Raw genomic sequence first — 27,900 nt, 5'->3', positions numbered from 1 at the left:
TGTAGGAATAGGTGTATTCCTAACAAATAACGGAGCTTGACTCGGAAAAACAACAAACAGGATTTTAATGTTGAATTAGATGAAATACAGCAAACAATGTAGAACAATGCAGGAGAGTCGTGGAACAGGTCTTTCCCCAGTGGGGACGCCACGAGGACTGACTAGGCAGTCTGAAGGTTTGCGCGATGACGTCATCGCGTGGCTCGCGTTTTCCCGTGCTTGGGGCATCACGTGACTTGCGACGTGATGTCATCGCATTTGCCCACGCTTGGGGCGGTCACGTGAATTACGTGATGACGTTATCGCGTTCACCCAGCATTGGAGCTGGCCATTGCGGCTGAAGTCGCGGGAGCGGGAGGCCGAGCTGGGCCGGCAATTGCCGCGGGAGCAGGAGGCCAAGCTGGGCCGGCTCGCGTTTACCCGCGTCATCGCATTTGCCCGCATCATCGCATTAGGTCGCGTTCTTAAAGGGGCAACGCCCCGTACAGGTAAACTATATACATACATCGTTAAGTTAAAGGGAATTATTATGTATAATAAGTAAGGGACACTCGGTGGTACCGCTACAATGGCCCAGAAATTAAGATTGGGGGCTTGCCGCGCGTGCAAGCCCCCGATGTGCACTCACCCGGCGCGCCGACATCTGAAGCCTGGGCCTGCTTGGAATTCCTGTCACTGGCCCGGTTCAGATGTCGGCGCGCTGTGCTTGCCTGATCCAGCGGCGTAGTTAGTGCGATGTGCCGGCTGGGATCAGGTGAGCACTGTGCAGCCAATCAGGGGAGGGGAAACTTCATTCATGAGTTTGATAGTAAGAACTGTCAAACTCATGAAAAGTGCGGGCGCCCAAAAGACTAGTTTAACTTTAAATAAAATTTAAAAAAACATCCCAATAATTAAATAAACTATAAATAACTTTAAAAAATTATTTTAAACAATTAATCAAATTTTTGAAAAAATTTTTTTTTTAAGAAATCAGGTCTAAAAGTAAACTTACCTTACTGTAAAGTCCTTAAAAACAATAAAGCTGTGGAAAAAATGTTATCATTTTAAATAATAGACCACTTACCTTAAAGAATCAAGTCCTTATGCCTCCTTTTTATATGTCTAAAAAGTTCAGGCCCTTGCACACGGGCAAACCTGTCAAAAAGAAGGAAGTTCAACGCGTGCGCGCAGAGTCCTGCGCGCACGCGTTGGACCTCTGAACCCCTTGGAGGAAATGCCGGTTTCCCGCGCATGCGCTGTGCATGCTGAAATCCAGCACTTCCAACGGGCCCACGCGTGAGTACACCATCCGTACTCACGCGTTGGGACTGGAATTACTGGCCCAATATATTTATTATTATTATTTTGGTTTTACTTACAACTTGACTGCTATCCGCCAGTCTTTCCACTTCTTGGGCTGAGATTCTTTATTTTTTCCACACTCCAACTGACCAGAGACATCTCACATAATTATCCTTCCAATTTGCAAGTTTTTGGAACCTTAAGCAAGCATTTTTGTAAAATGCATATACTGTATAAATATGTTACTGGACACAATTCTAATTCCCAATGGTACAGCAGACAGTAACTCAATAGTAACTTTCCCATTCTTGTAAATTCACTCATGGAATTACAAAATCATAATATACATATATAATATCTGCATTAATGATTTAGTTTAATACAATTCAGTTGCACAGCAATTGTAACAAGCCCTGTCTTGACCAGTGTTTTTCCACTCAAATGGCACATGCATACATTGACTCACTCCAAAGACATATAAACACTTTTCCAAATTTTGGGCTTTCGTGCAATGGCTATAACCATCCAGCATAGGCCCAGCCCTTGTTAGCTGCTGCTTTACAAACAACATAGAAATAAAAATTTTACAAACAAGGACAAGATTTGCTACAAAAGAAAAATACTGCGGATGCTGGAAATCTGAAATAAAAACAGAAAATGCTGGAAATACTCAGCAGGTCAGGCAGCATCTGTGGAGAGAGAAACAGATTTAACATTTCAGGTCGATGACCCTTTGTCAGAACTGGAAAAAGCTGGAGATCGAACAGGTTTTTAAGCAAGTGCAGGGACAGGGAAAGGGGTGAGGGGAGGAAAGAACAAAAGGGAAGGTCTGTGATAGGATGGAAGGCAGGAGAGATTAAGAGACATTAAGAGATGGCGCAAGGCAAGATTTGTTAAGTGCAACTGCTTTATTGATAATGCAACACCAAGGGGATGGTTTAGGATTAGGAAATGAGTTTTTAATATATAATAGATACATATAAAATTAAATTACCAGGTTCCAGTCTAGATTACGACAAAACTCTAGGTGCAGAATGGGGTTTTATCTCACAAACGCTAACAATGTCCTGACTTACCCAGTTTTCCCCGAGATTCCTCCAGCTTCTGGATCCGGTTCTCCAGGGACAGCATCGTGGTCACAAATGCCACAACCACTGGAAGCTGCAATTTGGGCAGCAGGATAATTCTTAGAAGCCCCATGAAATTATCAAGATATAATGCAAGTGAAAAAAAATAAAGAAAATCGAAGAGCAGAGAAGGGGGAGGTGGGTGGGGGGTGGGAAAGAATGAAATCACATGCACGGGTTGGAACTAAGGAGAAATCAGAATCGCAAAGAAAACATGGGCACATGGAGAATTTTGCCAACTGATTTAACGCACTTAATCATGTCACTGGGGAAACAAGAGATGAAGCTTTAAGTCACGGCCTCTCTCTCTCTCTGGCACAAATTTTCAATGCTGTTCATCGGACAAAGACTCACCGGCCTAGAAATTCAGTTGCGTTTGCGCCCACTTACTGGCTATAGAGTGGGTTGCGCCGGAAGTTTTTTACGCCCGAAATTGAGTTCGTCCCTAACATCGGCGTTAGCCGGTAGCGCTGCACCGGCACCGATGACGTCATCGGTGTGCGCAGCGCCCCGGTTCCAATGGTAAACCGTCCCGATGGCCAAATTCAGTTGCGGCCGCCTCGCCCATCGCGGCCGCAAACAGCGTTTGCAAAACGGTGCCTTGCAGCTCCGAAAGGCCGGCGCATAAAGGTGGAGCGGCGGCCGGCCGCTTTTCCGGCGGCCACCTGCCCGCAGCTCCCTCCCCGGACTCCTGCACCACCCCCCCCGCGGCATTGGTGTGTGACTCCCGCGAGCCCGGCACTTCTCCGTGGTGCTGGGCTCATTTGCCGGGGGAATCCAGCGGCGATCTCACGGCTGCAGGCAGCTCCTCCTTAAGAGAAGGAGGAGGCCTGCAGTACCCCAGCCTGCCGCACCGCATCGGTTGCCGCAGCGGCAGCTGGGCGCCAGAAACTGGCATTCTTCGCCCCAAACGAGGTGGCCAAACCCTGCAATAGCGCCCGCCGCCGTCTTGGGGCGGCGCTACTGAATTTCAGGCGGGCGCTAGGGGAATGCGGCCCAGCGCTAAATTTTGGGCACTAAAGACCTGGCGCGGCGAGACCGAATTTTTAGCCCACCGTCTTATTTACTTGCTCTACCACTCTCCTTCCTTCCGGGGTCTCCCTCCGTGTGCTACATCCAAACACCAACCATCGCCGCTGCTTTGCGCATCGTCCAGCTTGCTTTTTTATTCTCTCGCTCCACACTTCAATGAAGTGCGAACACAGAGAGACCCCGGCTCTGATTTCCTCTCATTGGACAGCATCCCTTGATTAACAAGGCATCTTAGCCGTTGCTTGTCCCGACTCCGATTCTTATTGGTCTAATACCACGTCAATCTTTTTTTTCCAACACATTTTTGACGGACCCCTTGAAACCTTCTCACAAACCCCTAGGGGGCCACGGAGCCTCAGTTTAGAACCCCTGTAATAAATCACCCCTTAACTTTCTCTGCTCTAAGGAGAAATATCCCAGCTTCTCTAGTCTCTCCAGAAAACTGAAACTCCTCATCCCTGCCACCTTCAAACGTTTGTGTATGTGAACCCCAGGTCTCTCTGTTCCTGCACCCCCTTTAAAATTGCCTATATTTACAGAATCACAGAAACAGAATCACAGAAACCCCACAGTGCAGATAGAGGCCATTTCGGCCCATCGAGCCTGCACCGACACATATCCCACCCGATCCCTGTAACCCCTACACCAACACATATCCCACCCTATCCCCGTAACCCCACGTATTTAATCCCCCTAACACTAAGGGTCAATTTATCATAGCCAATCAACCTAACCCACACATATTTAGTTTATCACTGTGACTAATGACAATGATACAGCACATGTCCTTGCGCATGTGCAGTGCATACAACACATTTGCGCATTCGCAACTCCGCGGTGCGTCCAAGTTTGCGCATTGGCCCCTATAGTTTATACTGCCTCACTTTTCCTTCCAAAATGCATCACTTCAAACTTCTCTACATTCTCTGCTTGACTTGCTTTATTTTGGAAGGATGGAGTGAAACTACACTGAACTTTATCACAGCTAATTAAAAAGAGCAGGTGAAGTCCAAGGCAGCAAATGTCTGTAATCTGTGCAAGAACGGGCTTGATGGGCCAAATGGCCTTTTTTTAATTCCATGCTTTCATATAATCTAAGCACCGGAAACTTGGCACTTCATCTAAAACATCATCCATTCCAAGTCATGTCAACTCGCACTGCTCCCTCCTTACTATATAAAGGGAATGCATGATTTGATTTATACATGTTTGATATTATGAGCATGGAGAGAAGTCCAACTGACTGCTTGTTTTAGCCTGACAGAAGAATCAGCTGGAGAGAAATACTCCCCCAGCTCATCTCCAAAAAGGCTCCTCTGCCAGTTATTCCCACAAAAAATTAACTTGGAGGTAGTTTCAAATAGCTAAACCTACTATCAGATTTATCACATCTCAAACTGCAGAAGGCACATTAAGTGGTCCTAGACCCCGCCCCTCACCTGCCCTCCCAGGGCCTGGTGCAATCACATGTACTCAATCAGGTAGGATACCTGGATTTGATCCTGAAGCTGATTCATCCCGATCAGACAGGGTGATGTGCACTCGGTTAATAATGTGAGGCACCTCCCGAGTATTATACAATGTCTCAACACAATGATTGATCACATTTTTGTCCTCGCCTCTCTTTGGAAAGCCTTTCAATAGAGTGGGAAAACATGGGAAAAGCACCACAGACACTGGACGGGTGGGGGGGATAGTGAATTTCCGCGAGGCTTCTCCTGCTCCACTGCCATAACTTCAGTGGAAACTCCATTTATGAACGTAAATGGGTTTCTGCCAAGGTTATGGTGGCAGAACGCGAGAAGCCCTGAGGAAATTAACCCCCCAGGTTTTTGGACAGGCTTTATCCAGTTAGCTTCCGTCATTTCCCTCTAGGACTTTTAGTAGATGGCCCATTGCAATGCGTGTAAACTTTTATTCTCATTGCCTGCTCTATTGGACTCACTTTCTTTCTTGAAAGGTGTGCAAGCTGAAAATGTGAATCTTCAAGAATAAATATTTTTTTAATGGAGCACCAAGAAGAGCACAAAAAGACACATCCATCATTTTTGTTTTAATCTGACATGTCGACAAGGAATGAGGGAGTAATAGAAGGGGGTGAATGTGACCATTATCAGGATAAATATATTTTTACAGCAGATGGTATAGCACATAAATATCAATAAATACTTTTAGCAATAAATATCTAAATTAGAAATTTGTTGATAAAATTAAGAGCAATGGCATCTGGACACAATCATGTCATCAAATGCTGTAAGTGTTAATTTGCTATTACTGTTAAAATGGAGAAGGGTTAGTGGTTCATAGGATGCTGGAACACAGCAGGGGGCAGGAATAGCTCCATTAGAAAGACGATTCATCTTTGATTTGATTAGTGTATGCATTGTGGCAAGTTTGTACTTTTGTGGACAAGTGCCATCACAGTAAAAGGCATTATAGCTTAGCGGGGCCCTGATCCAGTCTGACCATCCGATCTCCTCGAAAGATACATGTAGCGATCGCCTACAACACTGTATTTGATCTCTCTGGCAGTCCTCGGTATGGCTTTCACGACGTGTGCGAACCTCTTTAAAAATCTTTTGCATTTCTATTTGCAGTTCTGCTTCAATGGCCACTTTGTCTTCAGGATTGTGTTTACGACTGGAAAACCGGGGAAGCAACTCAAGTTCAAGCCCGTAATTTTCCTGTGGGTGGTTTATCCAGTGTTCAACAGTTTTTCGAATGTCAAACATCTCAGCCTTTTCAGAATTTGATGTAATAAATTTAGAGCCAAGGAAATTGAGCTGAAAATCTTTCCTTTTAATTGCTGGCTTGAGTAACTGGTAGACTTTTACAAGCTGCAGTTTTCCGCCCCTCCTTTTCTGATGTAAACTTGCATTCCGCCGAATGCGCTTGTAGACTTTAAGTTCACCTCTCAAAATCTTTACTTTAGGAAAGACAAGTCTGTTCCTAGCAATGGTAATATTAAAGTACAGTCGCTGTTTATTGCTGGTCAGGTCATTTGTTGTTCTACTGGTGTTTTCCAAAAATGTCCCTGTTACAAAAATAAGAGAAATATATTATTACATAGTTTATGATTATGTGGATTTTCCTTGTATTCTCCTATTTCACTTCCTATAGACTCAATGCTATGCAGCTTCCCCCGAGAAAGAGGATGGGCTGGATACCTACTCCTATCTTCCCAATGCAGCTGTAGGATTTGCAAGAGAACAGCCTGAAGTATTTGCCTCTCAGATTTTTCTTTTCTCCTTCTATGACCTTGCTCAGTATGACTTTGCTCAGATGTGTCAGGCGTGGCTCAGTTGGTTGCATTCTCACCTCTGAGTCAAAAGGTTGTGCGTTCAAGTCCCACTCCAGAGATTTGAGCATAATAATTTAGGCTGACATTCCAGTGCGGTACTGAGGAAGTGCTGCACTATCGGAGATGCCGTCTTTCAGATGAGATGTTAAACCAAAGCTCCATCTGCCCTCCCAGAAGGATGTAAAAGATCCCATGGCACTATTTCAAAGAGAAGCAGGGGAGTTACCCAGTGTCCTGGCCAATATTTATCCCTCAATCAACATCACTAAAAAAACAGTTTAATAAGAACATAAGAATTAGGAGCAGGAGTAGGACATACGGTCCCTCGAGCCTGCTCTGCCATTCAATAAGATCATTGCTGATCTTCAACCGCAACTCCACTTTACATGCAAAGCAGCAGTTTAAATAGGTTTTTGGAAGTTTTTTGAAGATTTTGGTAACTTTCATAAACTTTTTTAAATGTTTACATTATTTTGAGTAATCTGAAGTAGTTTTAAACAGAATTAAAGCAATTTAAAGACTTTTAAAAGCCCTAAAAGAATTTTTTTAATTCCATTTATTTATTTAGCAATGTCGTCGTCATACGTGTCTTCACACTGTTCCCTTTGGGGAACTGGAGGAAGTGGTGGAAGGATTTATGGCCATGATTAACGCTCATTCCGTGACCGTAACCATCTTTGAACCAGGCATTAGGGCGGTTAGTCCTATGGCGGGAGGGTTTTACGGGCTCCCACAAGCTATACAAGGAGGGGGGGCCACCCACACCCACGGACGCAAATATCCCACTGGATGTCAACCCAGAATTTAGAGCCGGAGCTCCGACTCCACTTGCCGGGACTGTCTGGAGCGGGGTTCAAAACCCTACCCTGATCTGGCCCAGCGGCGGGGATCCTACCGCTATGACAAAGGCCCAATCCGATTAGCAACGTGAAATGGCAGCATAGGGCTCCAGTCACGGGGAGGGAAAAGGCGCAGGAAACGTATGGGTGTCACCTTTTGTGCGGAGTGGGCCTTTTGCGTAGCAGTAAGCATCCCCGCCGCTGGGCCAGAAGGAGTAGGGTTTTGAACCCCACTCCAGACAGTCCCGGCAAGTGGAGTCGGAGTTCCAACTTTAAATTCTGGGTGGACATCCAGCGGGATACTTGCGTCCGTGGGTGTTGGTGGCCCCCCCCCCTCAGATGGGTTGTGGGAGCCCGTAAAACCCTCCCGCCATAGGACTAACCACCCTAATGGCTGGTTCAAAGATGGTTACGGTCACGGAATGAGCGTTAATCATGGCCATAAATCCTTCCACCACTTCATACAGTTCCCCAAAGGGAACAGTGTGAGGATACGTACGATGATGACCTCTTGCGCAATGCACCTCCTTGGACCCTCAGTCGCAGATGCGAGGGGGCAAGTCGTGCAATTGTTAAATTTTTCATTTTATTGACATGTAAAATGTTGGCCCAGTAATTCCCTTCCAAATGCGCGAGTACGGTCGGGGTACTTACGCATCTGGCTGGATGAAATGCCGGTTTTCAGCATGCACAGTGCATGTGGGGAAAACCGGCATTTCCTGTCCTCTGAACGAAGGGGTTCAGAGGCAGAACGCGTGTGACTGCACAGGCAGCGCGTGCGCAGTATAATTCGCCGCTTTCATTAATGCTTTCAGTGAGGTCAAGTCATTACAAGTTACACATGAAAAAAGCATGGGTACAGTTGCTCCAGAGGCTGCGGAGGAAGATATTTATTATCGTGGAGCTTCTGAAAGTATGTATGTCTGTATATATTCCTTTGCGTGTTATGTATATATTCCTTTACTTATGTGTATGAATGTATTATTTAATTATGACTTTCAGAGAAAGTAACTTACTGGAAAATCATAATTAAAAACATACATTCATACACATTAGTAAAGGAATATAAAACATACATACATATACGTAAAGGAATATATGTGGACATACATACATAACTCATTCTCACATTCCATTCACACAGCCACAATTGCTCCTTCTACCTACCGTTCTGAAAATCCGTTTAAAAAAAAAAAATTAAAGTTTAAAACTTACTTAAAATTTCTTAAAATAACTTCCCTCCCTTTCCCAAACCTAAATATTGCATTTCATAAGCTCCTCCATAAAATATATCTCCTTCCCCAGCCAATGAACAACTTTACACTTGCTTTTTTCACGTGTAAGTTCTAGGGACTTACCCTCACTGAATCCATCAGTGAAATCTACAAAGTTCACTGCGCAAGCGCTGCCTGTGCAGTCGCACGCGCTGTGAATAGACCTCGGGTCTGGAAATGCCGGCGTTCCCCGCATGCGCTGTTCCTGCTGAACGCCGGCATTTCCAACGGCCAGATGCGTGAGTAACCCAACCGTACTCACGCTTCTGGCCTGGAATTTCTGGCCCGTTATATCCAAGAAATGGGCAGTCTTTAGACTAAAAATGGTTAAGCAGCACCACCTGACAATTGTCTAGGATGCACGCAAAATTCGTGCTCACTCCTCGTTAAAATGATTGCAGTCATGATTCTCATCTAAAACCTCAAGCTGATTGGCATTACACTGAACAGCTGGACCAATGTCAGGGGAAGTCAAATTGCAAGTAATGATTGCCGCAGGCTTTTTTCAAAGGGGAGGTTAATTAATGCTGTTGCACCTCATTCTCAGCATTGTTGAGTGTGCAGCTGCCCTAACACGCATAAGAAGAAGGACAAGGAGAAAGAGCACTTATTACAAATCCTGATGGCGGATCGTTGCTCCAGGGAGAGAGCCTGGAGGTTCCCGGATTAAGCTTTGGATGCATTGGTTTTTGTGTTGGAGAGAAGGTGGGCGGTCTTGTACCAACTGGCAGGAGGCCCTCGCCACAAGTCTGCTGGACTATATGGAGGGAGGTGGCATGCCACATCATGGGCAGCACTGTGGACCCCACGTCCCACACCCAGTGCAGGAACAAGTTTAACAACCTCACATTATTCGTTCATGGGATGTGGGCATCGCTGGCAAGGCCAGCATTTATTGCCCATCCCGAGTTGCTCTTGAGAAGGTGGTGCTGAGCCGCCTTCTTGAACCGCTGCAGTCCGTGTGGTAAAGGTACTCCACTGTGCTGTTAGGTAGGGAGTTCCAGGATTTTGACCCAGTGACGATAAAGGAACGGCGATATACTTCCAAGGAGAGGGCATATATATTGACAAGAAAAAGCAGCAAACCTGACGTTTGGGAGCAGTTTAGGATTCAGCAAAGGAGGACAAAGAGATTAATTAAGAGGGGGAAAATAGAGTATGAGAGTTAGCTTGCAGGGAACATAAAAACTGACTGTAAAAGCTGGTATAGATATGTGAAGAGAAAAAGATTGGTGAAGTCAAGCGTAGCTCCCTTGCAGTCAGAATCAGGAGAATTTATAATGGGGAACAAAGAAATGGCTGACTAATTAAATACATACTTTGGTTCTGTCTTCACAAAGGAGGACACAAATAACCTCCCAGAGATGTCGGGGAACATAGGGTCCAATGAGAAGGAGCAACTGAATGAAATCATTATTTATAGAGAAATGGTGTTAGGGAAATTGATGGGATTGAAGGCCGATAAATCCCATGGGCCTGATAATCTACATCCTAGGGTACTTAAGGAAGTAGCCCGAGAAATAGTAGATGCATTGCTGGTCATCTTCCAAAATTCTATAGACTCTGGAACAGTCCCCATGGATTGGAGGGTAGCTAATGTAACCCCACTATTTAAAAAAGGAGGTAGAGAGAAAACGGGGAATTATAGACTGGTAAGCCTGACATTGGTAGTGGGGAAGATACTAGAGTCCATTATAAAAGATGTAATAGCAGAGCACTTGGAAAACAGTGACAGGATCGGACAAAGTCAACATGGATTTACAAAAGGTAAATCATGCTTGATTAATCTACTGGAATTTTTTGAGGATGTAACTGGTAGAATAGATAAGGGAGAACCAGTGGATGTGGTGTATTTGGACTTTCAGAAGGCTTTCGATAAGGTCCCGCATAAGAGATTAGCGTGCAAAGTTAAAGCACATGGGATTGGGGGTAAGGTACTGACTTGGATACAGAACTGGTTGGCAGGCAGGAAGCAAAGAGTTGGAATAAACGGGTCTTTTTCTGAGTGGCAGGCAGTGACTAGTGAGCTACCACAGGGATCGGTGCTAGGACCCCAGCTATTCACAATATATATTAATGATCTAGACGAGGGAACTAGATGTAATATCTCCAAGTTTGCAGACGACACAAAGCTGGGTGGGCGTGTGTGCTGTGAGGAGGATGCCGAGAAACTCCAGTATGATTTGGACAGGTTGGGTGATTGGGCAGATGCATGGCAGATGTAGTATAATGTCGATAAATGCGAGGTTATCCACTTTGGTGGCAAAAACAGGAAAGCAGATTATTATCTGAACGGCAATAGATTGGGAAAAGGGGAAGTGCAACAAGACCTGGGTGTCCTTGTGCACCAGTCGCTGAAGGTAATCATGCAGGTGCAGTAGGCAGTTAAGAAGGCAAATGGTATGTTGGCCTTCACAGTGAGAGGATTCAAGTACATAAGAACATAAGAAATAGGAGCAGGAGTAGGCCAATCGGCCCCTCGAGCCTGCTCCGCCATTCAATAAGATCATGGCTGATCTGATCCTAACCGCCAATCCACTATCACAGAACCATCTCCTGCATCTAACAGAATTAGACACACGAAATAGGAGCAGGATCAGGCTACACGGCCCCTGGGCCCGCTCCGCTACCCACAGGGCCATGACCGATCCGAACCTCGACTCATGTCCAAATTCCTGCCCGCTCCCCATAACCCTTAATTCCCTTTACTTCTAGGAAACTGTCTATTTCTGTTTTAAATTTATGTAATGATGTAGCTTCTACAGCTTTTTGGGGCAGCATATTCCATGGACCTACCACCCTCTGAGTGAAGTAGTTCCTCCTCATCTCAGTCTTGAAAGAGCAGCCCCTTATTCTAAGACTATGCCCCCTAGTTCTAGTTTCACCCATCATTGGGAACATCCTCCCCGCACCCACCCGATCCAACCCCTTCACAATCTTATATGTTTCAATAAGATCGCCTCTCATTCTTCTGAACTCCAATGAGTAGAGTCCCAATCTACTCAACCTCTCCTCATATGTCCATCCCCTCATCCCCGGGATTAACCGAGTGAACCTTCTTTGTACTGACTCGAGAGCAAGTATGTCCTTTCTTAAGTATGGACACCAAAACTGTATGCAGTATTCCAGGTGCGGTCTCACCAATGCCTTGTACAACTGAAGCAATACCTCCCTATTTTTATATTCTATCCCCCTAGCAATGAAAGCCAACATTCCATTGGCCTTCTTAATCACTTGCTGCACCTGCATACTAACCTTTTGAGTTTCGTGCACCAGGACCCCCAGATCCCTTTGTACTTCAGTACTTTCCAGTTTCTTGCCATTAAGATAATAACTTGCTCTACAATTTTTCCTGCCAAAGTGCATAACCTCACACTTTCCAGTATTGTATTCCATCTGCCAAATCTCTGCCCACTTACTTAGCCTGTCTATGTCCCCTTGAAGGTTTTTTATGTCCTCCTCACTCACTACTTTCCCCCCCATCTTAGTATCATCTGCAAACTTTGATATGTTACACTCGGTCCCCTCCTCCAAATCGTTAATATAGATTGTAAAGAGTTGGGGACCCAGCACTGACCCCTGCGGAACACCACTAGTTACTGATTGCCAGTCTGAGAATGAACCATTTATCCCAACTCTCTGCCTTCTGTTAGATAGCCAATCCTCTATCCATGCCAGAATATTACCCCCAATCCCGTGATTTTTTATCTTAAGCAATAATCTTTTGTGTGGCACCTTGTCAAATGCCTTTTGGAAGTCTAAATACACTACGTCCACTGGTTCCCCTTTATCCACCCTATATGTTACTTCCTCAAAGTACTCCAGCAAATTTGTCAAACATGACTTCCCCTTCATAAAACCATGCTGACTTTGTCCTATTAAATTATGATTATCCAAATGTCCTGTTACTGTCTCCTTAATAATGGACTCCAAACTTTTACCTACCACAGATGTTAGGCTAACCGGTCTATAGTTTCCAGCCTTCTGTCTACTGCCCTTTTTAAATAAGGGTGTTACATTAGCAGTTTTCCAGTCTGCCGGGACCATTGCCGAGTCCAGGGAGTTTTGGAAAATTATTACCAATGCATCCACAATCCCTACCGCCACTTCCCTCAAGACCCTAGGATGTAAGCCATCAGGTCCAGGTGATTTATCCGCCTTGAGACCCATTATTTTACCAAGTACCACTTCCTTAGTGATTTTGATTGTGTTTAGCTCCTCCTCCCCATAGCCCCCTGTTTGTCCAGTGTTGGGATATTCTTAGTGTCTTCTACTGTAAAGACTGATGTAAAATATTCATTCAGTGTTTTTGCCATCTCCATATTTCCCACCATTAATTTCCCGGTCTCATCCTATAAGGGACCAACATTTACTTTAGCCACCCTTTTTCTTTTTATATAACTATAAAAACTCTTACTATCTGTTTTTATATTTTTTGCTAATTTACTTTCATAATCTATCTTCCCTTTCTTAATCAATCTTTTTGTTATTTTTTGCTGTCTTTTAAAGTTTTCCCAATCCTCTACCCTCCCACTAGATTTGGCTACCTTATATGCCCTTGTTTTTAGTCGAATACTATCCTTAATTTCTTTACTTAGCCACGGATGGCTGTCTTTTCTTTTACACCCTTTTCTTCTCAGTGGAATATATATTTTTTGGAAGTTGTAAAATAACTCCTTAAATGTACACCACTGATCATGTATCGTCTTACCCTTTAATCTATTTTCCCAATCCACTCTACTCAATTCCGCTCTCATACCTTCATAGTCTCCTTTATTCAAGCTTAGCACGCTTGTTTGAGATCCAACCTTCTCACCCTCTAATTGAATATGGAATTCAACCATGTTATGGTCACTCATTCCAAGGGGATCCTTTACTAGGACATTTTTAACTAATCCTGTCTCGTTACACAGGACCAGATCTAAGGTTGCCTGCCCCCTGGTCGGTTCAGTTACATACTGCTCAAGAAACCCATCCCTAATACACTCAATGAACTCATCCTCAAGGCAGCCCTGCCCAATTTGATTTGTCCAATTAATATGATAGTTAAAATCCCCCATAATTATAGATGTTCCCTTATTACAAGCCTCAACTATTTTCTGATTGATACTCCGTCCAACAGAGTTGCCACAGTTCGGAGGCCTATAGACTACGCCCACTAGTGTTTTTTTCCCCTTATTATTCCTTACATCCACCCAAACTGTTTCATTGTCCTGATCTTTTGACCCTATATCATTTCTCTGTATTACAGTGATTCCTTCCTTTATTAACATAGCCACCCCACCTCCCCTTCCTTCCTGCCTGTCCTTCCTGATCGTTAAATAACCTGGTATGTTTAATTCCCAGGCATTGTCACCCTGCAGCCATGTTTCTGTAATGGCCACAAGATCATACCCATATGTAGTTATTTGTGCCATTAACTCATCTATTTTGTTACGAATGCTACGTGCATTCAGATAGAGAACTTTCAAAGATGTTTTGTGACACTTAGTTCCTGCTTTTGCCCTTTTTATTACTTTACCTTTTACTCCATACCTTCTGCCCCTTCCTGACATGCTCTGGTTTTTAATTTCCCCACTGCTACCTAAGTCTATGACCTTCTCTGTTGTCATTTGTATTATTTGCTCTCTAGGAACCTCCCCCCCACTAGTTAGTTTAAAGCCCTCTCTACAGCCCTAGTTATATGATCTGCCAGGACTCTAGTCCCAGCACTGGCCAAGTGAAGCCCGTCCCAACGGAACAGCTCCCTCCTGCCCCAGTACTGGTGCCAGTGTCCCAGGAAGCAAACCCATTTCTCCCACACCAGTCTTTGAGCCACGCATTTAACTCTCTAATTTTAGTACAGGAGCAAGGATGTCTTGCTGCAGTTGTACAGGGCCTTGGTGAGACCACATCTTGAGTATTGTGTGCAGTTTTGGTTGCCTTATCTGAGGAAGGATGTTCTTGCCATGGAGGGAGTGCAGCGAAGATTCACCAGACTGATACCTGGGATGGCAGGAACGACATATGAAGAGAGATTGGGTCGATTGGGCTTGTATTCGCTAGAGTTTAGAAGAATGAGAGGGGATCTCATTGAAACATTAAGTTCTAACAGGACTAGACAGACTAGATGCAAGAAGGATGTTCCTGATGGCGGGGGAGTCCAGAACCAGGGGTCACAGTCTAAGGATAAGTGGTAAGCCATTTAGGACTGAGATGAGAAGGAATTTCTTCACCCAGAGAGTGATGAATGTGTGGAATTCTCTACCACACAAGGCAGTTGAGGCCAATTCATTAAATGGCCCAGAAATTCGGGTCGGTGGCTTCCCGCGGGTGTAAGCCCCCGACCTGCACTTACCTAGCACACTGGCCGTTGAGCTGTGGGCCCGCGTGGAATTCTGATCCTGGGCCTGCTCCAGCTGCCGACACGCAGTGCTTGCATATCCCAGGGGCGCAGTTAGTTCGAAGCATCCCCTGGGATCACATGGGCCATGGGGAGCCAATCGGAGCAGGGAATGCTCCATTCATAAGTTTGACAGGAAGAGCTGTCAAAACTTATCAATACTACAGGCCCCAAAACATCACTAAATCTTCAAATAATTTTTTTTTTAAATCACATTTTTTAAATAAACTATAAATTACATGAAATAACTATTTTAAACAATAATTTAAATTTTGGAAAAAAATAATTTTATTTTCTAACGGGGCTAAAAAATAAACTTACCTTGCTTTAAAGTATTTAAAAATAATAAACCTGTGGAAAAAATGTTTTAAAATTAATTAATTCACCACTTACTTTGTAAAAAGCAGGCCTTACACCTGCTTTTTATGTGTAAATTCTGCAGACTTATCCTCCCGGGAAAACCTGTAAAAAAAATCTAAGTTCGATGCGCACGCACAGCCTCTCCCACGCACGCATTCAACCTCGTAACCCCTTCGTTCAGAGGAACGGAAGTGACGGTTTCCCACGCATGCGCAGTGCTTGCAGGAAACCGGCACTTCCATTGGGCCTACGGGTGAGTACCCCGTGCGTACTCACCCGTGGAGACCCGAATTTCTGGGCCATTAATTTATTATTAAATATATTCAAGAAGAAGTTAGATATATTTCTTAAGGTTAAAGGGATCAAGGGATATGGGGAGGAAGCAGGGACAGGGTACTGAATTTGGATGATCAGCCATGATCTCATTAAATGGCGGAACAGGCTCAAGGGGCCGAATGGCCTATTCCTGCTCCTATCTTCTATGTTTCTATGTAAGTCAGGATGGTGTGTGACTTGGAGGGGGACTTGGAGGTGGTGGCGAAGAACAAATGCTACATACCACCATCTACCACAAGCTTCACACACTGCTCAATACACCACACCCCCAGCACTCACCCACCAACAAGCAGTTCCTACTGACACTCACACCTACGTCTCACACCTTGCACACAATGACAGCTATTCGACGATGGCAGGCACATCACCCAAACACATTGCACCACACTCACTCACACACTTTCCTTTCTCTTGCAGGCCAAGGTGGCTCACAACCAGCATGAGCAGGAGCAGATAGACATGGGCCAAGCTCAGATTGAAGAGCTGAGCCAGCTGCAGACGAGAGTGCTGGAGATCATCGGGCGCCAGGTCGTCGACACCGTGGCCACGGCGACATTGACCCCCTTGGGGATAACAACGGTATGTTCATTCCTAATCCTTCTTCTCACATCCCACTTCCGTCTCAGCCGTCTTTTCTCACTTTCAAGCTACTTATGCTGTATGCATGCATTTCTGCCTTCCTGCCCCCACTTCCCTCACCATAAATCAAGTCTTGTGCTTTTCTGCTTTCAGATAATCAGCATGCACCTGAGCAGCCTCTCCCCGAGAGCACCAATGAGCGCGAGGGGGGAGAAGAGGAGGAAGACACCAGCTCAGATACTGGCACTAGGCGTTCTTTAAAGGCTAGTGTAGTAGCAGGATCTGCACAGGGTGAGGCACTGGGCATGAGTGGGCTGCAGCAAGGCCAGGGAGAAAGGGTAGCTCTGGGGCCAGCTCCCCAGTGGGCGAGTTCGCTGCATAGGACTCAGATGAGGGCCTTGATGGGGAGGTCCTTCAGAAGAAGGGTGATGGGCAGGCACATGGAAATGATGGGTGCAATGGCAAGGCTGCCAGAGAGCCTCTCAGCAATGGCAAGGAGTGTGGTGGGGGCTGCCTCCAATATTGCACAGGGCTCTGCGCAGAGCAAAGAGCCCATAATTTCCATTCTGAAAATGATGGTAGACTCCCAAAGAGACCGTGGCGACCCAGACGTGATGGCGCGCATGATGAGCGATGTCGCAGCTTCCATTGCAGCACAAGCGGAAGCGACCCAACGTCTTAGTGCTGCAGCGGAAGCTCAGACTGCTCTCATGCTGTCTCTGCTTGGTGGCATCCAAACTCAAACTGCTGCCATCGTGGCTGGGTCTCCAACGTCGACCGGGGTTTTCCTGCAGATTGCTAGGAATGCTGAGGTTCCATTCTGGGGTAGCGTCAGTGGCTCCGTGGAGCACGAACCTGCTGTCCTCTCTCAGGATGACAGCATTTCTACTCCCACCACTGCCACTCCGCCAGTGCCCTTGCAGCTGCCTGTCAGCCAGCCAGCCCAGACAGCTGCCGCTCATGCCGAAATGGTACAGTCTACAGCCGGGCCCTCTAGGTACACAGCTGGTCGAGGTCGTCCTGCAAGGCCATCTGAAGTGTCCCGCACGGAAATTCAGCAGCCTTCCACCAACAGTGCTGCAGCCACTAGGTTGCACTGCATAGCAAATTAATTAATTGTGTTTGGAATCTTTTGTGGTGTCTCTCATTTCAGCTTTGCGCCCAGGAGGATGCTGTGATATTCCATGACAGAGGGATTTTATGATGGGGATGTGGTGAGCAACGGGGATCTGGAGTTTCATTCATGCGAATCGGAATCTGATTAGCCGGTCAAGGACAGCCCGCCCGGAAGGCCAATTGTCTTGCTGCCTCCGCCCTCCCTCCAATTCCTCCTCCTCCTCCTTGTCCTCTTCCTCCTCATCCTCCTCCTCAACATCCTCTCCCTCATTGTCCTCCTGAGGTGGTCCCGCAATCCCCGGTGGCAAGGGCTGGACCCTCATGATGGCCAAGTTGTGGAGCATGCAGCAGACCACCACGAAATGGCTCAGCCGAGTACTAGAGGGCTCCTCCCGAGCAGGCAAGGCAGCGGAACCATTGCTTCAGTAGGCCGATGGTCTGCTTGATGATGTTCCTGGTGGCAGCATGGCTCTCATTATATGAGTGCTGATCACAAGTGATGGGGTTGCGGAGGGGAGTCATGATCCAGGTGGCGAGCGGATAGCCCTTGGAAATCCAAATATACTACATCTGTTGGTTCCCTATTAATTACATCCTCAAAAAACTAATTAATTCATCAAACACAATTTCCCTTTCGTTAAAAACATATTGGACTGGATTTTGATATTGGGGCAGGCTGGGGTCGTGTAATCCGCATTTCGTGTTAGCCACCCGATTCTAAATCGATGTGGGAAAATGATGCCATTTTAACTTAATTGGCCAATTGAGTTCCAACGTGTGGGAACCCATGGCCAATGAGTTTTTCCAGTCTGAAAATCGCCTCCGATGACATCATCATTGCTGCTGCATTTAAGGTCTGCAACAAGCCTTGCTTCTTCTGCAGACTGCCACGCTTTTGCCCTTGCATGTTAGAGGCACCTGCAGGAAGAATGGCCAGCCAGAGACCTAAGTCTGCACCCCGCTTTGATGATGTTGCCCTGCAGGCTTTAGTAGAGGGAACAAGAGCAAATAAAGAGGTGCTCGTCCCTTCTTCAGGGAGGAAGAAGCCTCCCCAGCAAACCAAGGCTGTGTGGATTCAGGTGGCAGAGGAGGTCAACCCTTTGTCAATAACCCGCAGAATCTGGCTTCAGTGCAGGAAGAGGTTTCATGACCTTCTGCGCACTGGAAAAGTGAGTATGAATTTCCCATCACCATCAATCTGATCCCCATTGCCTCTCCTCACCAGCACTCAGCTTTAGAAATCTCTTCCTCCACATCCCACTTGACACTGACATCCATGCACCCTTACCCATTCCCTCTCTCTCTATGGTCACATTCACCTAACTATTCGACTATGCAGCCCTCACACTCCCTATCACTGTGATGCAGTTACAACTTACAACACACAGGGAGGGCCCTTGGTCTTGCCAACTCACTCCATCTTTGTCTCCTTCTAAGCATCTATGCTATGGATTCTCTACACTCACTCCTTCATTCTCACTCAAACTCCACTTGTCTCCCTCATTGCAGGAAAAGAGGGCTCACAATAAGAGGGAAAGAGCGAGGACAGAAGGAGGGCCACCCTCAGTAACCCAGCTCACCACCTGGGAGGAGACGGTCCTGGAGATCGTGGGAGTGGAGGAAGATTCCCAAGTGGGGGAAGGAAAGACGGGCACATCACAGCAAGCTGCTGATAGAATAGTTTTCCATCTCTCTCAATGACATTGCATGAGTCGCTGATACAAATTCTGAAGCTCTAATAGATGGACTTCTGATAATCTGCAATATGCAATGTGCATGTGCATCTCTGGCACTTTCCTTTACTCCCCCACAGAACCATCGCAAGCACCCATCCCCACTATCCAGGAGGAAGAGCATAAGCCTCAAGATCCCTCAGAGGGAAGCTACAACCTCTGAGGGTGCAGCGTCAGCAGAATTCACCGCACCCAGCACCAGCGCAGACACTCACACTTCGGAGGGAACATCGCGAGATAGTGTTGTCACCTGGTGTATCACAGCTCACAAGTGAGCATCAGCAGATTGTGGAGACAGGGACAGCAGTGGAGAGTCCTCGTCGGAGGGCGCAGGACTCTGCCAGCTCGGCTCAGCTGCATGTCGACCCTCTGCTTCTGGGTCCATCCATAAGATCAGCGGTGCTGGAACTCCAGGAACAGATGCAGGAGTCTCTGGCAGGTTTTGTCTCCAGGGTCGCTGTGAGTGTGGAGCGAATGGAGGAGTCCATTGCGAACATGAGCAGAGCCTTTGTGGAGTCATTGGCGCATGAACGCATCACCATGGAAAGGTTGGCAACCTCCATGGAGGTGATAAGTCGCCAGAGTGCAGAAAACATGGTGAGTGTTCTGAATAGAATGACATCTCTGGAGGAGCGATGGTCATCTATTGAACAGAGAAACCAGACCTTCATGGAAGTCCTTCTGAGTAGGACTGCCAGTGCAGATACGGGTCCCCATGTCCCCCTGATGTGCAGCAAGGTGCTCTCAAGCCACTTGCAAGCGCTGAGGGGGACCTGACCCATGAGAGGGAAGTTGGTGGCAGACATCAAGGAAGTGGGGGCTCCTCTCCAAGCGCTTACACTTCCATGCCACAGCAGAGCCCTCGGTCAGAGCCCCACCAGAGTCCACACCCAACTGAGATCGGCAACTCAACTCCTGCACAGCTGCAGGAGCAGCAGACTGTTGGCAAGCCCTCACAGGTTTGCAACCCCAGAGGACGGCACAACGTCGAGACAGGAGCAGCAAGAAAGTGAGCAAGGGGCCTCCACATATGCTGAAGCCACAGGGGAAGCACCACGCAGGAGCACGTAAGAGAAAGATACTGCACAAATAGTCACTTGGGTGAAATTTGATGTTTTATGTTAAAAAGCCATCAGATGATTACTGTAAATAAAACATCTGATGGCTACTGCTGTAGTTGTGGCGTGCGTCATTTCGCGAATGGGACTTCCACATTGAGGGCTTAGGATTACTTGCAATTGTCAGTATGGTGGTCAAATTGCTAGGAATCCGTTGGTTCTTGGCCATTGTCGATGCTCAGGTAAGAAGCTGCGAGGCAAAAGTGCTTGATTGGCTAGGCTAAGCAAATCTGGCCAAGATGAGTGCGTTCCTTGCATCCCGGGCAGCAATGTTATCGTGTACTGCTACCGCTGGTTGATGGGCCTCTGCAAGATGTTCGTTTTCGCTCTCCTCCTCCTGCTCCTCCTCCTCCTCCTCATCTGAGGAGGATATGTGATGAGCCACTTGGTCCTCAGGAATCTGCAAGCCACGACGTTGTGCCATGTTGTGGAGTGCACAGCAAACCACGATGATTCTGGAGACCCTGGCTGCTGAGTACTGCAGGGCTCCACCTGATCTATCCAGGCATCTGAAGCGCATCTTCAGCAAACCGATGGTTTGCTCGATTATGGCTCTGGTGGACATGTGGCTGGAGTTGTAGCTCTCCTCAGCTTCATTGGATGGGTTCCTCAATGGCGTCATTAGCCACGTCTTCAGGGGATAGCCCTTGTCTCCAAGTAGCCATCTGTTAAGTTGGTCTGGTGGACTGAATAGCGGAGGCACACTAGACTGGCACAGTATGAAGGAGTCATGGCAACTGCCAGGGTACTTGGCACAAACATGCAAAATTTCCTTCTTGTGGTCACACACCAGCTGAACGTTAAGGGAGTGGAAGCCCTTGCGGTTAACAAAAATACCTGGATTGCGATGGGGTGCCTTAAGGGCCACATGTGTGCAGTCAACGATGCCCTGCACCCTTGGAAAGCCTGCCAGATTAGCTAATCCAACCGCACGCGCCGTGACACTTGCTTGATCCTTGGTGAAATGGATGTGATTGTGCACGATGGCAAAGAGGGCACTGGTTACCTGCGTGATGCAAGTGTGTGCAGCTGCCTGGGAGATGCCGCTGATGTCTGCTGCTGATCCCTGGAATGAGCCTGAGGCAAAAAAGCTGAATGCGGTGGTGGCTTTGATGGCCACTGGTAAGGGTTGTTCACCTGGTCCTCTGGGCTCCGGGTCTTGTTGCAGCATTGCGCAGATGTCACCCACTACCTCTCGTGAATGTCGGAGCCGCCTTTGGCACTGCTGCTCATGTTAGATCCGTGTGTTAATGGAGACACGGAATGCAGGAGTTGATTTTAACAAGTGTTTACTGAACAAAATCTGGAGGTGAACTAACTACACAAGACGCAACACAGGCTTATATACCTGAGTGGTCACTACTGGTACTACAGTATACAGGGGCTTCAAAAACATAGTTCCTCTTAAAGGTACATACACTACAATTCCTCCCCCTTTAGATAAATAGTACATAACATTTTAAGTAATCATTAAATAACATTTTTACAAGAACAATAATCTACACATTTGCTGAAGTTAATCAATTACAAATTCAGTCTCTCTGGAGGCTTCCTGACTCGGTCCGGATAACGCCTCGGTGGTGTAGTAGGTTTCGGTGGTGTAGTAGGTTCTTTTGGCAAGGTCGATTTGGCTTCAATGCCAGTGTCGGGTTCATCTGGTTCCAGTATCACCGGATCGGAGGTAGATACTATGGGTATCTCTGCTTCATCACTAGGCGTATAGAGTTGTGGTGTAGGTTGTCCTTTTTCGGATGACTCTATGATCTGGTCAGCATGGTGCCTTATTATGCTTTCTCCAATGTCCACGGTATACACCAGCGGTCCTAGTCGTGTGCAAATAGTTCCAGGCTGCCATTTCTCGGTACGGTAGTCCCAGGCCAAAACTGGTTGACCTATCTGGAAGGTTCTAGTTGGCCTTTCATTCATGCTTTGAAATTGCCGGTTCTCTACGTCCCTTCTGACGTTTGGCTTGACCAAATCCAGCCGGCATCTTAGTCTTCTATTGAAAAACATCATGGCGGGGGTTTGGTTTGTAACCACATGTGTTGCATTCCTGTACGCAAACAAGAAGTTATCTACCTTATGTTGTAGATTTATGTCTTCATTACCCATGGCCTTTATGGCCTTCTTGAAGGTCTGGACAAACCTTTCAGCTAATCCATTGGTGGCGGGATGGTATAGGGCGGACGTGTAGTGCTTAACCCCATTGTTTTTTAAGAACTTCCTGAATTCTTCGGATACAAATTGCGGTCCATTATCAGAACAGATCTGTTCAGGCAGCCCATTCCTGGTGAATATGGTCCTTAATACTGTGATGGTTTTTTCCGTGGTGGTGGAGGACATCTTTATTACCTCCGGCCACTTGGAGTGTGCATCCACCGCGATTAAGAACATTGAGTCCATAAATGGACCAGCAAAGTCGATATGTACCCTTTGCCATGGAGATGAGGGCCACTCCCATGGATGTAGAGGGGCTTGTGGTGGGGTGTTTTGGACCTTCTGGCATCCTAGACAGCTCTTGGTCATTTCTTCGATGTCTCCATCGATACCTGGCCACCACACAAACGCACTGGCTAAGTTCTTCATTTTCACTCCACCCAGATGCCCCTCGTGAAGCTCCTTTAGCACTTTATCCTTGAGTTTGGGTGGAATCACCACTCTGGATTCACACATCCAGGTTCCTCGGCACACTGACAGCTGTTCTCTTCTTTGCGAGAATGCTGGCAACAGTGGTTCGCCATGTGCTGGCCATCCCTTCACCGTTAAATCGTAGACTCGTAAGAGAGTCGGGTCATTTCTCGTTTCCTTTTCAATGGTAGAATTTGTCACCGGTAGACATTCCACTATGGTCGAGTGGAACATTTCCACTGGGTCCACTGTAGGCGCCTCTTCTACCGTTGGCAACGGTAGGCGCGATAACCCGTCAGCATTCCCATGCTGTTTTATTCCTTTGTATTCTATGTCATATTGGTGTGCCCCTAGGAAAAGGGACCACCTCTGTAGCCTTTGCACTGTCATAATGGGAACGCCCTTTTTAGGGTTGAATATGGAGATGAGGGGTTGATGGTCAGTCAACAAGGTAAATTTTTGCCGGGTAGGTAATGGTTGAATTTCTTCACCCCCCACACCAGGCTGAGTGCCTCCCTGTCGATCTGGGCATAGTTACGCTCAGCTGAGTTCAATGAGCGTGACGCAAAAGCTATCGGCCACTCCGAGCCATCAGGGAATCTATGCGATAATACCGCTCCCACGCCGTAAGGGGATGCATCGCACGCCAATCTGATTGGCAGTGATGGGTTGTAATGAGCCAACACTTCCCTGGACGTGATCAAGCCTTTGCATTTATGGAAGGCACGTTTACAGTCTTCGCTCCATTTCCAAACTACTCCCGTTTGTAGCAGTGCGTTAAGAGGGTGCAGAACCGTCGACAAGTTTGGTAAAAATTTATGATAGTAATTTATTAATCCCAGGAACGACCTTAATTGTGAGACATTTTCAGGCGCTGGGGCCTTTACGACCGCTTCAATTTTTTCAGGTGACTTATGCAACCCTTCTTCGTTAATGACCTGGCCACAATATGATATTTGTTTCTGGAAAAATTCGCACTTGGGGCGATTTGCTCGTAGGCCCCGTTCTCTCAGCCTCGTGAGCACCTGCTCCAAGTTGGCAAGGTGCTCGTTGTCGTTTTCTCCTGTTACAAGGATGTCATCCAGGTAGCATTGAGTCCCCGGAATCCCATGCAGGACTTGCTCCATAGCTCTTTGCCAGATAGCCGGAGCTGATGCCACTCCGAAAACCAGTCAACTGTACTGGTACAGGCCTTTGTGTGTGTTTATCATGAGATACTTTTTAGAGGCCTCCTCAACCTCCATCTGTAGATATGCCTGTGCTAAGTCAATTTTGGTGAAACGTTTCCCTCCGGATAGTGAGGCGAAAATATCTTCTATCCTCGGAAGAGGATACTGTACCATGTGAAGAACCGGGTTTACAGTCACCTTGAAGTCCCCACAGATGCAAATTTTTCTCTGTTCTTCAGATTTATCATTATTCAACGTTTTCTTCATGACCGGGACGATGAGTGTTGCCCGCTCGCTCCAATCTACCTTGGATAACACGCCTGCTTTTTCCAAATTCTCCAGTTCTGCCTCGATGGCTGGACGAATTGCGTATGGCACCGGCCTTGCCTTAAAAAACTTGGGAATTGCCGCATCTTCCACTTTTATTGAGGCGGTGGCGCCTTTCAGGGTTCCTAGTTCCTGTTGAAACACTTCTTTGGCGTTAGCCAAGATTTCTTTTAATCGTCCAGGTATGATGTCATCATCGTTTTTTTTCTTACTGGTCACCGTCAGTGCCTGAATGGAGTGCCAGTCTAAACGTATCTTTCTGATCCATTCACGTCCCAACAACGGTGGACCATCTTGCAGAACGTATAAATACAACTTCTGTATTTCCTTGCCGTTGTATACAACAGGCACCCTTATTTTCCCTCTGGGGTATAGGGGTATACTTTCTGCCCCGTATATGTCTTCAAGATAATGGATGTGTCTTTCAAGGTATATGCGGAAATAGCCGCTCGTAATCCCGTCGACTCATGACGGTCAGAGCTGATCCTGTATCTAGCTCCATTTTGACTGGGGACCCCGCTATCGTGAGGGTAACCCAAATGGTCTGGTAATCTTCTTTGGCAATTACATTATGTAATTTGAGACAGCTTAGTCTCTTGTTTCCGGAGTCGCTATCGCTCTTCTGGTCTTCGGAGCTACTGTCCGTCATCATTTGTACCTTTCTGTACTTTTCCTTATTGACCTTTTTACTGTCAGCAGATTTTTTTCCAGATCTGCATACATGTGCAATGTGTCCCATCTTTCCGCATTGCCTGCATGCTTTGTCCTTGAACCAGCAGTCCTTCTGGTCATGGGTGGATCTGCCGCAGCGATAACATCTCTCGAAACCCCGTGTCATTTCATGGGTGCCGAAGTCCTGTGGCTTTTGCTGTATCTCTGCAGCTCCTCTTGCTGCTGCTTCGTATGATACAGCCACACTGAAAGCCTTGTCCAGTGTCAAATCTTTCTCAGAAAGTAGTCTTTTCTGTGTTCCTTCGCTTAGGAGACCGCAGACGAATTTGTCTCGTAGCGAATCTGCCAGTCCTGCCCCGAATTGGCAGTGCTTTGACAGCTTTCGTAATTCGGTGAGGTAATCAGCGTTACTTTCATTCTTGTGCTGATTCCTCCTGAAGAATTTGAATCGTTCCGCTATCAGCAGCAGTGTTGGGTTTAAGTGCTCCTGTAAGGTATCAACAATCTCCTTAAAATTCTTGTCCATCGGTTTGGCTGGAGTGATCAAGTTTCGTAACAGCCCGTATGTCCTTGCGCCCATCAGATTTAGAAGTACCGATGCCTTTTTTTCATCCGCTACTTCATTCGCCTTGCAATATACCTCCACTCTTTCCACATATGTGGTCCAATCTTCTATATCACTATTGAAAGCAGTAATATTGCCAGTCTTTGGCATCTTGAAAATCTAAAATGGCGCTTCCCGCGCTTTTCCTCCGTCCCCGATGGATCAAAATGGCGCCTCCCATGCATTTCTTTCTTCCCCGCTAAGTTAAAATGGCGCCTCCCGCGCTTTCCCGCCGCTGCCGCTGCTGCCAACGCTGTTCTCCGCGGTTCCCGTTGCGACCTGCAGCTTTTCGCGGTATTTCTCTTTTTTTTTTATATATATCTCTTCAATAGTTTCTCCGTTACTTGGAGAACCGTTCCCGTCGTGGAGCGGACTCTCTGGGACTTTCCCCTCCCTCTGCTCGATCCGAACGCCGACCCGTTCTGCAGCACCGGCCGCGCCCTGAGTGCTCCACCCTCTCTCTCTCTTTGCTTCTGCTTCCCGACTCGCTGCCCGGCCCCATTGCAGAGCCACCCGATCGAGCTCCAGCCCGCCGCAGCCCAGGAAGGATCAGTGCACTACCTGCCACCAGCCCGTTCAGCTGGTGAAACCAGTTTTTTTTTTTTCTTTCTTCCCCGCCGAGTTAAAATGGCGCTTCCCGCGCTTCAACCTTCGTCTGAGGAATCGATCCCCTTGAGGTGCTGCCGAATTGCAGGTAAGTTAGTTTCTAACTCGTCGCCAGTGTTAGATCCGTGTGGTAATGGAGACACAGAATGCAGGAGTTGATTTTAACAAGTGTTTACTGAACAAAGTCTGGAGGTGAACTAACTACACAAGACGCTACACAGGCTTATATACCCGAGTGGTCACTACTGGTACTACAGTATACAGGGGCTTCAAAAACATAGTTCCTCTTAAAGGTACATACACTACAATTCAGACATGTTGAGGTAGCTGACCCTGTGTCTGTAGACCCTGTTTGGGGGGTATATCCTGCGCTGACGGGCTTCCATGCACTGGCCACTGATCTTCTGTCATTTTACCCATTAACAGATTTGCCAGTTTATTGTGGACAGTCTGTGTCTCATCCCGTTGAAGTCGGCCTTACCCAAATCTAGAATCTTAGGGCTGGATTTTGCCGGCGCTCAGAGTGCGGGTTTGGAGGCGGGTCCGCTGTCAAAATAGCAAAGATTGACAGCGGGTAGGAAACCCTCTGTCAACCCACCTCCACGCAAGTCTCCCAGACGTCGGGTCTGTCTGCGCAGAACTGACCAGACATCAAGCGCGGGGGAGACAATTTATATAATTAAATGGCTTGTTAACAACCAATTTAATACTATTTTGAGACTACCTTGTAATTTTACATGCTCCCCGCGGGTTACCCACTGCTCGGGGAACACGCCAGCTCACCCTGAATGAGTTGAGTTTGCTTTGATTTATCCGATAGCCTGACAGCTGCAGAAGTGGTATAAAGTATGCCATGTTGCAGCTGTTCAGATTCAGAGCTCAGAAACGGTTGGTTACTGCATTTGTAAGACATATAGAGATTTCTTTAGCTTGCAAGTGTTTAGAGCCAACTGTATATCCAGTGCCACCTCATTGGAACAACCTCTATCACCATTGACAGATCGCTTCTGTCATTTCAACTGCACCCGCCATCTATTCCAGCAACATCGGTGCACTTGAAAAAATCACACCTTGATCCTCTGAATCCTTCCACAATCAGCCCCAACACAAACATCACCAGGCAAATCAACATCACCAACAACATCACCAACCTTCTCCACCATCACAGGACACAGGGCATCAGCACCTGACAACATTGCTGCCCGGGAGGCCAGCAATGGCATCACCATGGCCAGATTTACTTCACTGTACACCCTGGCTGCCACATGATGCGCCAGGTTAATACCACCCCACACCAGCACCGTAAGACATTCCTACAATGACCAAGCCGTTCCTTTCACACTCATCACCATTGCGGGGGATACTGTTATGTCTCATCATTCACTGCAATGCACAGGTAAACACAGATTTGTA

At 46.9% G+C, this 27,900-nt stretch overlaps 1 protein-coding gene across 1 annotated transcript in view; it reads right to left on the bottom strand.

Moving 5' to 3' along the window:
• Window positions 1-5,495: 5,495 nt before the first annotated feature.
• Window positions 5,496-27,900, bottom strand: part of LOC147123353 (bone morphogenetic protein 2-like) — a 46,351-nt gene continuing 23,946 nt past the window's right edge. Inside the window, exon 2 of the mRNA XM_086004376.1 lies at window positions 5,496-6,477. Coding sequence (XP_085860502.1) covers window positions 5,654-6,477 — 824 coding nt within the window. The 3' untranslated portion in view covers window positions 5,496-5,653. The remainder of the gene's footprint in view (window positions 6,478-27,900) is intronic.

Source organism: Somniosus microcephalus, chromosome 2 (assembly GCF_052327205.1).
Source record: "Somniosus microcephalus isolate GS21.2 chromosome 2, FLI_Smic_1.0, whole genome shotgun sequence".
NCBI classification, from domain to species: domain Eukaryota; kingdom Metazoa; phylum Chordata; class Chondrichthyes; order Squaliformes; family Somniosidae; genus Somniosus; species Somniosus microcephalus.
The sequence above is the reverse complement of the archived record's forward strand: the minus strand, read 5'-3'. Positions and strand labels throughout refer to the sequence as shown.